Consider the following 13933-nt stretch of genomic DNA (forward strand, 5'->3'; position numbering starts at 1 on the left):
TTATATAGTATTTCTATAAATTATTTATCTTAATTGTGAAATAATTAGGTAAGAACCTAATTTATAAGTAATTTTAATACATATATTTTTCATGGAAAAGGAGGACAAATGAGCATACCTGGTGCTAAGTGATCACAGCCGCCCACATTCTCACATACCAGAGAAATCACAGGAGCGTTGCCGGCCTTTAAGGAAGGTGTACGCACTTTTGTGAAGGTACCCATGTCGTATCGTCCCGGAAACACCGCACAAGGAAGCTCATTCTACAGCTTTGTAGTACGTGGAAGAGAGTTTCTTGAACACCGCACTGTGGAGGACCGCCACACATCCAGATGGTGGAGATGATATTATAATTTATTGCGTGTCATGCAAAGGTGTAATTTGGCAGCAGGAATCAGGTGAAACAACTCTTCAGAGCACTACCCGTGATAAGTAGGTACGTTAGAAGTCACACAATGAAGCGACATCTCTACGGGGTCTCTGAGGTGCGCCAGACCAGAGATGACAGCAATACTCCATATGTTGCCTGTGACCTGCGCTTTGTAGAGCGCTAGAATGTGAAAATGAGAAAAACAAAATTAAAAAATCAAAGATTTAGCTTATGAAAATATTTTGAAATTACGTAGATATCATTCTAATTATATATCTTTTCACAACTGTAAACACAACTTTCTTGCGTATTCTAAAATACAGATTGGATATTCAATATTCATATTTGAAAAATCACCAATCTAAAGTAACGTTTGCAAACTGATGACTACATGCTGATGTACCGGAGACGTTAATAAGTCAACGTTCCGTCCCATTTCCAATCACCAAAGGTTGTTTATAAGCTAGCTGTGCCTGCAGTTTTGTGCGGTGTCCTCTCACCAAAGGGGTCCTGCAACTCTTCAATAGCGCAACAACTGATATATGAAATTGCGTGACGTGACGCGGCTCTTGTCGTTATGAGGCTTCTAGTTTGAAAATTGAATATCGTAAATTTCTGAGGAATGATTTTTATAATTTCTAGAAATCTCAATGTACCTAGAGTTGCGTCTCTAGCAAATCCTTCACTAAAAGCTAAAAAAAAAGAAGGTAAACCGGTAATGCTTTCTGTTTTTATAGTTAATTTAACAGAAATCATTATCGTGATATCGACGATCGAAAATCTCTGCGTGTATTCTTTATTTTATTTTCTCTCCTAATTCCATACTCAAGGCTCTCCTATTTTCGTAGATTCATTCGAGCAAATTATCAGCGCCTTCCTTCGTAAATATACATATACGAGCATAACCACAACGTATATATAGTTCAAAGACTTTACCTTATTGATGTATTTATATACTTTTTTGATGATTAATTATTAGTGAAAATGTATTCCCAATTTCATTGATTTCCTGTTACATGTTACCCAATATATTTAGAGCTATCTGCCAGAATAAATTCTGTAATATACAGTGAATATCTAATAGTAACTTTTAAATAATATACCATGTTCAGTCTTATGAAGTTAAATTAAAGCCGTTATTAAAGAAAACAATTTTTTAGTGTAGTTTATAATATTTTAGCGGATATTAGCCTTATCAGCATTAACACCTTCTGAAGTTCCAACAGCACGTGGTTTACCCGACATTTTATGATTTTCAACATATGTTACACACTATTCCATTATTATAATTAAATATCAAACTCGAAAATATATGTAAACGGCAGGAAATTTAAGTTGTATAATTTTTATCGGGGATTCCAAATTGCATTATTTGAAGTACTAGCTGACCCGACAGACGCTGTTCTTTTAATAGTAGCAATAATATAGTCCTGATCCATCGGAAATGTGTACCTCTTCAATGTTAATGAGGAAAAAATGTAACAAAAACGTAAATATGAATGGTTGTAGAATATGTATTAATAAAAACTATACACATTAATATAGTTTTTGTATAGTTTTTACATTTCAGCTTTACAATTGCAAATTTTTTAAAGAATTAAAATGGATATTGTCTTTTATCCTTAACAGATAGATACATAGCATACATCGAGAACTTTTCTGTAGATCTATTTAATATACACAATTCCACCGTAGACTACTTTGTTATATTATATCAAAGGGCTTAGACAGCGTTTACGTTGAAAGCTCCCAGACGGCTTGTTTTTTTCCGACACCTCAAATATATAATCGTTTATGTGTACAAAAACATCACAAATTATACATTAACTATTTTTCTCGAAACCACGCTTTCCATTGGTGAAAACAATATGAAAATTGGTGCAGTAGTTTTTGATCGTTTATCGCGATCAGACAGACAAACAGACGCGGCGGAGGACTCAGTTTTATAATATGTAGTGATTATTTAAAGTTTCAAATTGTATTATTGTTTTAGAGATTCTTCATCGTGGTGATTTGTCATCATCGATGGAGTCATTGGCGTACGATTCCTCCGTGGCGTCACCAGGAAGCGTCACAAGCCATTCGCAGAGAACCAAGCGCATGCGCACGAGCTTCAAACATCACCAACTACGCACAATGAAGTCTTATTTTGCCATCAACCAGAATCCTGACGCGAAAGACTTAAAGCAATTGGCACAAAAAACTGGCCTGTCGAAAAGAGTACTGCAGGTAATCTTAATTATCCATATTTTCGTATGAAATCCTTCTTATCTATACAAATAAATGGAGAGCCGTTCTTACACGCTTTTTATTAGCTTCACCTGTATCTATGTTTGTTTGTAACAAACTCATTTGTAACAAACAACTTCGTAGATTTATCGGGGACCGAGGACAATACATTAATTCAATAACATAATTCTTTTTTTTAATTTTTAATTGCACCTACCGGTATTCGAACCCGGGACCTCTAGCTTAGTAGTTAGGGTCACTAACCATTCGGCTATATGGGACGTCGTTCATACAATTAGCGGAGGTACTCAATTTATGTGGCAAAAACAACGTTTGCCGGGTCAGCACTTAAAAAAATCCTTGAAATGACAGTTAATAGTCTAATACTCGTAATAATAGTTGTTAGTTTAAAAATTAGTATTCAAAATAGAAAATATGAAATTACTTATTGAACTTCAAAAAGTAACATTAGAATATTTATGCATCAGACCTGATAACGGTTGCAAGAAACACATCGAGCTTTTTTTTGTTTATAAAATTTTGTTACAATTTTATTTTCAAAATTTCCTCCTCCATTCCCAATATGTGGTATTATTATTAAAGTAATTTATGATATAGTAACCATTACCACAAATACGTCTTTTAACAATTCTTTCGAATTTGTAATACATTTGTTTTGAACATTTTCTGGGACCATAGGTTACGATAACTTAAACATATTCAACAAAACGTACTGCCAACCTATATGTACTTAGTACAAAACGACATGTCCTTGCTCTCGTGTGCGTAATTACTTGACATCTTCTGATCCGTACGCTTCTATGCTATCCTCTTCTATTACTGGGAATATATTTTACAGCAGTATTCGAGGATCTTAATTCATTCATCAGTAAATAAATTTTATATAGAAAGTGTTTCAAGAGCAAGCAATTGTTCCCTGTAAATATTAATATTCCTACCGATACTGAATCTTCCTAGAATAGCATTTGAACTTCTCAGAAGCTCAATGCTTCTTAATGGAATCGAAATTGAAAGTTACTTTTCTGGGATCTTGTTGTAAAAGCATACAGATCGCCCCACACTTTAGAACTCAACTAAGCCAATTAGTAGGCATAACAAGTTTATGTTTGTTCCTGGTGATAATCATAATTAGCAATGAAGTCGCTAGTTGTATTTTGATTTTGGTAAACAAAAATACTATCATCATCTAATTTTATAAAAGATTTTCGAAATGAGCTTCGAAATCATTTCTAAATCACAGCTTTAAAGCAGTTTCCTCTAAGAAAAACTTTCTTTGAGAATCGTGCTTAGAATGCCACACATAAAATAACCTTTGCCTTTAGTACTGAACATAGCGTCTTTGCGAGTTCTCAATGCTATTTCACTCGTTGTAACTTTTGCTGCTAAATGCTTTATGTGGAATTTTTATTTGTAATCGTTTTCATATCCGTTTGAGTACATCTCGACATCAGCGTAGAGTTGATATTTTTATCTTCCTTGAAATTATAAGATAATGGAAAAATTGTATTTCTGTTAAACATTTACAATAATGCTAATACAAACTTAACCACTTTATGACAGAATAAAGGGATACAAAACGGCCCATTCTTATTTTTTTTTAATCACAATTAAACTTTGTTATTCTTTACCTATATATATAAGATAAGTAGAACATATTGCTATACCATCGTAAAATACGGTGTCAGAATATGTTGCACAAAATTAAAAAAATAAACACCTATATTTTGTCTTATAAGAGAACAATAAATCTATATGAATATGAATGAATGATTTGGATTGGATTTGTTTTTCTTAGGGCTAGAATATTGTTTATTCTTTTTGGCTTAAATAAACTTAAAATATAACCATTTAATATTCCCGCTTAGTTACTATATCGTCTTATTTATATTTAGGATATATGTATAAAGTGTTTGTGTATTTTCTGACTAATAACTGTTTTTTTTTATAAAAAGGTATGGTTTCAAAATGCAAGGGCAAAATGGCGTCGAAATGTGATGAGACAAGAGTCAAATTCACACGGCCCAATGACACCTAATGGCACGCCCATCCACGGCGGCGTAATAGGACCAGGAGCAGTGCCTGCACCCAACGTCGGATCCATGATGATTTCTGAACAGCTACAATCTATTGAAGACCTGAGAGTTCATACACCCCATCCAATGTCGTTTAACGAGATGTACTAATCCATTGGAATTTTTTTTAAGTAAAAACACGGAATTGTGATTTAGTCAACCTCACACACCACCTTTCTATTTCTTTACAGGTTTGCAGATCTATAAATTCATTCACCGTAAGCGCCTCGATAAAACATGTTTTAAACACATTAGTAAGTTTTCGGAATCGGACAGCTTACTAATGTGATCGTATCTTGTACAATACTAACTGTTGTGAACGTGAACGATGATACTGTAGCCCCAGCCAGCCTTACACCATCGACGCATTGATTTTTAGTACCTCAAATCAAATGACATACCCTCAAACGTAGAAAAACTTATATATATAAAAACCCGCAGCTCTGGCTCGAGAGGTAGTCACGTATTTCAACTATCAAGGTTGTCGAATTCATGGCCTGAATTCGATTAAACCAGAATCATATGAGCTAAGCCCAGAACGCGTGCTGTCATATAGTTCCCTCACAGATCTTAGAAAGGAGATTTTAGCAAGGAGATTTAATGTGTGGGGTTAAATCGTGTTTCGGGGACATCGTAATATTTTGTTTGCATGACAACAATGTTTCCTCGCTATGATTTTATATTTTATCGATATGTTAATTATTATTAGGATTTAGTTTATAGTATAGTTCAAGATTCGTGTTGATTATCATTATATTTCTTTCGAAACTACTCGTTCGATTCATAAAAGGCGTAGATTCATCAAATAAGTTGTTATTAATATCCCACGTGTTATAAGAAAATAATGATAAGCAATGATATTAATTCATTTCATTGAAAAAAAAATTTCAATCATTATATTTTACTCTGTCTAATGAGACAACAACATCTTATGATACTATGAGATATAGTGTCAAGCGCAATTGTGATAATACACAAAATATTGAATTTAATCTGAACTGATTTGAGCAGCATTAATAATGGACTTGCCATTATGCCACAATTTCTCTTTTTGTAATTTTTTCTCACAAAGAAAAAAATTCTTAACTCGAAATCACGTATTGAAATATAATAACCACTTATAAGTCCAATACACATATGTACGTCAATCATCGTCGACTTATATTACAGTAATGGACCCATAAACTGCATCAAAGTTCAGGATTACTTGCGAATTAATATTTTTGAAATGTATGCATACTTTTTAGATTAAACTAAATAAATATATCGAGGTGTCTTAAAAGAAAATTTAAAAGTAGAACTGTTGTTCACATTCGTGTGTTACTATAGTAAACTTTGAAATTATCTCTTACCAATAATAATTATTAGTATTTTTAACTCAACTAATGTTAACGTTAAAGTAGCCATAACATTAAAAAAGGCATAAAAAGCCATTTATTTTCTCAAAATTGATTCCTTTAGAATTATTTTAATGTCATTTCTAATAACTACTAGATACTATCTACTACCGCTTTGGAAACAAATGGCGCTCTGAGAGAGAAGAAGCGGCGCAAGAAACTCTCCCAGCATTCTTTTTTTACGCTCTTTTCAATATAAATATACAATATTGTACAGTCATTTCTATCGCTATAAAATAATCATAATCTAGTCCCAGGCTGTCCGATCATTTAGATATTCAGCAGTGGAGTAGGTAATAGGATTTACGACGGAGCCATTTTTTTTATAAAACATTTAAACTTATTTATAGGTAATGGCTGAACAGTGGCTGGGACTTTATTATAGAAGTGTATACATTATTAAGCATTTTCATTTCAAATTATCGCCTGACTTTATTTTCGCTCGAGTTCTATGAGTAACAATGACTTGATGATATTATAGAAATGCCATTATATCTTCGTATACTTCAATCGGCCAACATTAGCAACGAAGTCTAGTTAAGTTACTTATAATACTGTTTTAGAAAAGATATCAAGACGTTTTATGTTGTTTCAATTTATTCAATTACTAATAAATACTTGGTGGGTTATATTGTAATCACGAATTATCTATCACTGAATATAGATAAAATCACGTTGTAATCTAGATTTATAGGTGTTAAGATTGTAAATAGTATTTATATAGACATTCTAGTCAATCTGTTGACGTACACTTGTACAAATAAATTATTATCGAAACCTACAAATCGTATATTAATATTCTTATGTTGATAAAATGAAATAATATTATTTCTTCTACCAATGCAATAATGCTTATGTGAAATAAATAAGGTTAGTAAGTAGCATATATATATATATAAATAATACATATATACGTATTAGATCTCAATATATCCGAAACGTCTTTTATTACTCATATATTCTAATGAATGGCGAATATAATAACTACATAGTTGATATTCGAGATTCATACGTTTGACGTGCGACTAATGGCCGTTCCCAATATACTATCTACAGATAGAGATAAATTAATAATATAATAATAATAATAATATCTATTTATTTTCTCCTCACAAAGATCTTAAAGCTAAAACAGTACAGTAGTGTTACATTTTTTTAACAGATAGTATTTTGTGAGGAGATTATTATTAATACCATCTACTGTCAGTAATTAGCTGTCAATAATCTGAAGCTGTCCCAATATACCCGATAAGTCATTCTTAACGCCTTATATTGGGAAGCGTGAATTGCATTCTCCATACAAACTTCTATCGCTGGTGAGCTATATGTCGTCCCATTGACGACAGCGTGTGCGGATAAGGTGAGTTACCGTCGATAAGTTTCTTGGGACAGAAAAGTCAACGATAGGTACGTTTTTTATCTCAAGTAGGCCACAACCGGAGATAGACTGAATATTGGGAACGGCCGTTAATGACTCACTGAACTATATAAATACCACTGGAAAGGCTGTTCCATATGTTTGACAGCAATTTTTTGTGCCTATTTGAAGCGCCACTTGCGAGCGTCCAGAGAACTAATTTTGACGTATAATACAAATGGCTGCGAGAAAAGCGTATAATTTTGGTCGTTTTTCGTGTTATTTATACTTCTTGAATCAACGTAATAAAGTACACATATTTTTGTAAATAGTTTTCCTATCGATGTTTATTTAGCTTTGGTTGTCATCACTAGTTTTAGTACACCAGACTCTCGCTACATGGCCAAAATGGCGAATATCAAACAGACACAAAATCACTTTGACAGCCGCCAGTCCAGTGGTACATAGAGGTCAGTGAAATGACTAGTTTTGGCTGTTTAAGACTTGCCTTTAACTAATTCAAACTGTAGAACCTTTGCTTCTTTATTGAAATTATAATTAGATGGCTTGTTTATAATATAATCACATGATCATAAATATGTAAAACTGATGGACATTCCAAAGTTGTGACCACAGACTTAGAGTATACTGTTGTAAAGACAGCACGATAATGCGGGTAGTTTTTGATTTGTCAATATGTGCTTTATCTATCCAGTGATTTAGTATTCAAAATACCTAATTGTCTACCAATTCTGGTACGGTAATAATAGATTCTCTCTCCATTTCTATCTTGTAGCATCTCCAGTAGAGATGTTCTACTCTGTCGCACGCTTTACGCTATTATATTGTTAGTCTATGGTTGCGACTGCCACATTTATAAATAATACTTAATAGGCTGGGTTGCATCATATTAGCTGTTATAGTTAAGGTTTAAGTCAAATTTAACGTTAACAGTAACGCTGACTTAAACATAGACTGCGGAAAATGTTGCACCATCGTATATATATAGTAAAAATGAAAGTTAAAAAGTGAAATAAATATCAAGTTTTCAATAACCTATCTATCATCTTAGTTTAACTTACTAGAGGTAGACAAATCTATCCTTTAACGCTTACTTACATTTCAAGAACCTATTGACAGGTAGCATTAAACTATAACTATATTGGACATAACATAATACGATCTTGTCATTAAACGGAGGCAGCAATGTATCCGTTAGTTTAACTAAGGATAGATAGGTTATTGAAAACGGCCGTTAACTGGCGAAGATTGGACGCTTACGGCTAACAGTTAGATATGACGTCATCTAAAAATTGTCAAATGGTGCAACTAATTTTTTGCTTAACCGGTACTTTAACATTCTTGTTATTGCAAAAGTTAGCTGGTGGAACCCAGCTTAATTGTCAATGTAATGTAGCAAATTAACAGATTAGCTATAGTTAGAACTACATGTCTATTATATACTGAAGAAATAATATATCATGACTATAGCATTCATTGCGTTTTTATTTCAACCTTAGTTGTATAAAACAAGATATCTAACACTAATATAACAATATGTTATGTTTTTAAAGTGATAACCATCACTTCTAGAATTAATACACAAATAAAATTTGAAAAACAAAACTTTATGAACGATGCGGCGACCTCCGGCGTTCCGTGCAGGTGCTCTAACCAACTGAGCTAACCGTTCGAGTACCGCCTCGCTATAAAATTATGTTTGCTTTGTTCAACTCTCAGGTTGTGGCTTCATCTACAGGATCTACTTTACAGTTGATAACCTGCTCAACCCCAATATTTGCATATTAGGAAATTGACTTGAGATGTCGCTCTTGTAAATCTAAACAATATGTTATGTTTTTAAAGTGATAACCCTCACTTCTAGGATTAACTCTCGAACAGTTAGCTCAGTTGGTTAGAGCACCGGCACGGAACGCCGGGGTGGGTTCGAATCCCGCATCGTTCATAAAGTTTTGTTTTTCAAATTTTATTTGTGTACTGATATAACAGTTACAACAACTCATATGTTCTGATCAGACCATTTTATCAAAGGTACCTAGAACATAATATCTGTGAGAGGAAAAAGAACTATTCGAAGTGAAGCTGAAGTCATCAAGGCACAGATAGAAAGTAGCAATATAAGATCAGTAAACAACTAACTCAAACTCTATGAATATTACATATTGTTTCATTTAATACCACTTCGGAAAGTAAATCTATAATGAGAAGACATAGCAAGAAACTCACTAATAACATCAGAATTCAATCAAGTAAATTTTTTTTACAAATATTTTAAATATGTAATATGATATCTTGTAATTTAATTATAATTACTACAGATTTAACACTATTACACATTTTACTTGATCATATCTCTGACCGTCTGTTTAGAAACTGGGTGGAGATGTGAAGTTGAAATTTACCAAACTAGTGGGAGGCTCCTTGGCAAAGGATGCCGGCTAGGTTATGGGTACGACAAAAGCGCCTATTTCTGCCATCAAGCAGTAATGTGTAAGCATTATTGTATTACGGTTTTAAGGGCTATTACAGGGCAAATGAGACTTAACAACTTATGTCTCAAGATGACGAGCTCAATTTTTGGTTTTTCAAGAAGCCTGGGCGGCACTGCATTGTAATGGGCAGACCTTAACTAGTAGCATGAAGGTAGAACAAAAACTTTAAAGAATTTTCCACTACTTCATATAAATTTGGCAAGAAGCGAGGACTCACAGAACAAGGAAAGACAAAAAACATTCGACAACCATAACCTGTTCATTAAAAAAAATAAAGTTAGAAAGAACTAACTGGATTGACAATGAAGTGGTATTAATCAAAAGATCACCTTAATGGAATTTTCACGCACGATCGACGACAGTCTGTACCTTTCGATACTCTGAATACTTTTTGATGTGATTATTGAATACGTACATCAAAAAATAACAGTTAATATGCTATACATTATTTTTTTTTATGGAGAAGGAGGAAAACGCGCGTATGGATCACCTGGTCTTCAGTAATAATCGCCACCCACAAACTCTTACAACACCAGAGAAATGACAGGAGAGTTGCCGGCCTTTAAGGAAGATGTACTTGCTATTTTTGAAGGTACTCATGTCGTATTGCCCTGGAAACACCCCACAAGGAAGCTCATTCCACAGCTTTGTAGTACTTAGAAGAAAGTTCCTTGAAAACCGCATTGAAACACATCCAGATGGTGGGGATGATATCCTAATTTGTGACGTGAATAAGGTGAAACAGCTCTTCAGAACATTCCCCGTGATAAATGCGATAGAAAACATGTAATAGATCGACGTCTCTACGCAACGCCAAGTGATCCAGCTGTTCACATCTAGATTATATTGACAGTACGCACAGTATGACTTCAATTGTTATCTATATCTGTAAAAGTTTCAGAACATTAAAAGTTTCATCAAGAAATTTTAACCGTCCCCAATTTCAAATTATACATATTATTATTACAAACTAGCTGACCCAGCAAACATTGTATTGCCATCATAGTTAACAATTGTAGTAAATCAGTTTAGTAACAAAGTTAAATAACTATAGTTAGATAAAATTAAGATTGTTTTTTACCTCCTGAGAAAGTTAGAAAGATACAAAGATTCTAATTCATTTTAAACTATTCTTTCAATTTGATTACTGAATGACGGGGGACACATTAAAGAAATTACAAAATTGTTGTTTACATTAAATTCAAAATATTTTCATATTTATTCACCTTTTAAGCCTTCTCTGGACTTCCACAAATAATTCAAGACCAAAATTAGCCAAATCGGTCCAGCCGTTATCGACTTTTAGCGAGACTAACGAACAGCAATTCATTTTTATATATATAGATAGATTATAAAGCGATCGGGTGTTAATATGAAGTGCTTATGTTATATTGTTGGTAAGCATAAAATAATACACGAATAAAAATATATGTTTTGTTTCAATTAAGTTCGAATGCTAACTGTTTCATTTCGGGTGTGTATTACTTCATTAAAACATAAAATGGAGCTTGCGTTGTATGAATTGTAAACACAAAAGATTTAATTTGTAGTTCATTTCAGATAATGTTGCATGAGGCCTTCGTTGCCATATTTTAATTAAACTGATGACTTGGTTGATCCTATAAATTACGGATCTTACTCATTAACATTTATGACTTATACGATTTAATTTGTACAGAGCGATTACAAATGAGATGGCGCTATTAAGATATTTATTTTGTCAAACTTGTGCTTGCAAATTGTGGTGCTACATTCGAATCACGCCATTCATAGTCATAAGCAGCACAACACAATTCATTCTGTAGTATGTGTGTTTGAGTTCAGATGTACTCACGTTTCATGAGAGTCCCACATAACCAACACAGCCGGCTGCGTTAGTATGCATGAGCATTCACAACCATCTTATCGTTATCCCGGAGAGTAGACCTTTCACGTTCGTCTAGGCGCAAAAAAAAAGATCCGCTCCACAATCCCGCACACAAACAATAGCATTTAAGCGAAGTTGACGAAGAAGACCATAATGAAGGCAAATCGCTTAGATGTCTCAATCATTAGTTTCCTGTCACTTTTCGGTAGGTAACACAGGCGGAGGGCACAGACTATCGTGGACGAAACTCACAGATCGCACGCACCCAGAGTACAATCAACGCACGCTGCAATATTAGAATTGATTTTAAATTCGTATCGTATAGAGTACCGTATTATGAGACAACGTATTCTTCGTCTATGTTTTTGTATGCACGTTCAATCATTTGACGGAATACAACAGACCAATTGCTGTTTAGAATCCTAAGTTGTTTCAACTATAACAGGACTAGCCTAGATTACGGAATGGTATGCATTATCTATCTCGCACCAACTCGACATTATTTCTATCAGTTTGGGACAGATTCAGGAAAATAAAGCAAGTAATAACTGCAGAATATAATTAATTTGTTACACTCTTATGGGAATCGAACAGATCATTTATAATGACGTTTATTTCAATAGAAAACAAGTAATATATTATATTGATAATAAATTAGGTGCAAGGTGTTTTATTTATAATTTTCTATAAAAAATATTCTGGCAAAATCTTGGTACCTAACGTACCGTGTAGACTATTTTTCATGAACTTTATAATTTTCAAATTTACTCATAATGCACCGATTTTAATTTCACTGTTACGTTATTAGAATTGATTCGAATTGAGCAATGTTAATAAGCGACGAAGCATTTAATATATGATAATATATATATCAAGTATAAAATACGCGACCAACTGTACATTCTTGTAAATGTATGTAGTTTTGTGTGTGTGTGGTACTCGTGCGTTGCTCGACACATCATTCATTATCGTCGGCAGTTTGCTTTCATTATTCCCTCACAGTAGCATTCATTGGAATTCATTAAAATATTGACACGCCGTTATAAATCTAGCAAAAAATTTTAACAAGATGCCGTAGCGAGCGATTTTCGTTGATGTTTCGATAGGTCACATCGGATTCGTATCTGAATATCACTGCATGTGTCATCGAACGTCCAACAGTATACCGAACTGTTAAATTGGAATTTTAATGAAGTTTTATGACTTGTATTATTCGAAAGAAAAAAAATTTTTTCAAAGATATCAGTAGATCTTAGAATTTTGCGGAATAAAGGACGTGATCGATTTTTGGAAACGGCTCACATATGGGAGCAGATTATTTTGTTTGTTTTTTTTTTATGACAATTAGGGACGAGACGTGCAGGACCTTCAGGTGACGGTGATTGATACGCCCTGCCCATTACAATGGAGTGCCGCTCAGGATTTTTGAAAAACCCACAAATTCTGTGCGCAACTACAATAGCGCTCGTCACCTAGGAAAAAAAGATGTTAAGTCCCATTGTTAATACTCAACTTTGATTTTCTATAATTAAATTTTAAGTTACTTATTAGTGCATTCAAATCTTATAATAATACAAAGATAGAAAGCGTTAACAGGTGTAAAAGTATGTGCAGGTGAATGCAACATTTACACTCAAACGAACTATCATAAATATCAGCCCACCGGGACATAAATGGGACCCAACCGCACTGTACTCGTTAATAAAAATTAAATTGATAAGGTGAATATAAAAAGAATTTATTTATTTACCTTCTCAAAGGTAACATTCGAAACTTTTTAACTGTACATTCATCCTTACCAAAAACCGCGTAGTGAAAACCCGTCAATGTCTCATTGTCATTCACCGCAATCAACCTGTCTTCTGTGACAATACAAAAGAAACAGGTCCTACCATGATTTATATATAAAATATCGGATACGTTGATTCATTATAAAAATATATAAGACGATGCCTTCGAACGCGGAGGAGCGAGTGAGGCAAAAAGCAGGCTGGTTGGCACGGCCGGCTTGCAGAATTCAAAATGAATACAATCCGGAAGCAGTGTCTCAGTATTTTCAGGTTATGTACAAGCCGATTCTTATAAATAATTTATTAGACACCCTTAT

General features: G+C 33.6%; 2 protein-coding genes across 2 annotated transcripts in view; both read left to right on the top strand.

The window, feature by feature from the left end:
• The window catches only part of LOC126978795 (LIM/homeobox protein Lhx9-like), a 41867-nt gene extending 32926 nt beyond the window's left edge, over nucleotides 1–8941 (top strand). The window contains exons 6-7 of the mRNA XM_050827871.1: nucleotides 2364–2599; nucleotides 4573–8941. Coding sequence (XP_050683828.1) covers nucleotides 2364–2599; nucleotides 4573–4803 — 467 coding nt within the window. The 3' untranslated portion in view covers nucleotides 4804–8941. The remainder of the gene's footprint in view (nucleotides 1–2363; nucleotides 2600–4572) is intronic.
• Nucleotides 8942–13728: 4787 nt separating this feature from the next.
• Nucleotides 13729–13933, top strand: part of LOC126978944 (otoferlin-like) — a 49082-nt gene continuing 48877 nt past the window's right edge. The window contains exon 1 of the mRNA XM_050828072.1: nucleotides 13729–13886. Coding sequence (XP_050684029.1) covers nucleotides 13776–13886 — 111 coding nt within the window. The 5' untranslated portion in view covers nucleotides 13729–13775. The remainder of the gene's footprint in view (nucleotides 13887–13933) is intronic.

The sequence above is a fragment of the Leptidea sinapis genome, chromosome Z (assembly GCF_905404315.1).
Source record: "Leptidea sinapis chromosome Z, ilLepSina1.1, whole genome shotgun sequence".
Taxonomy (NCBI): Eukaryota; Metazoa; Arthropoda; class Insecta; order Lepidoptera; family Pieridae; genus Leptidea; species Leptidea sinapis.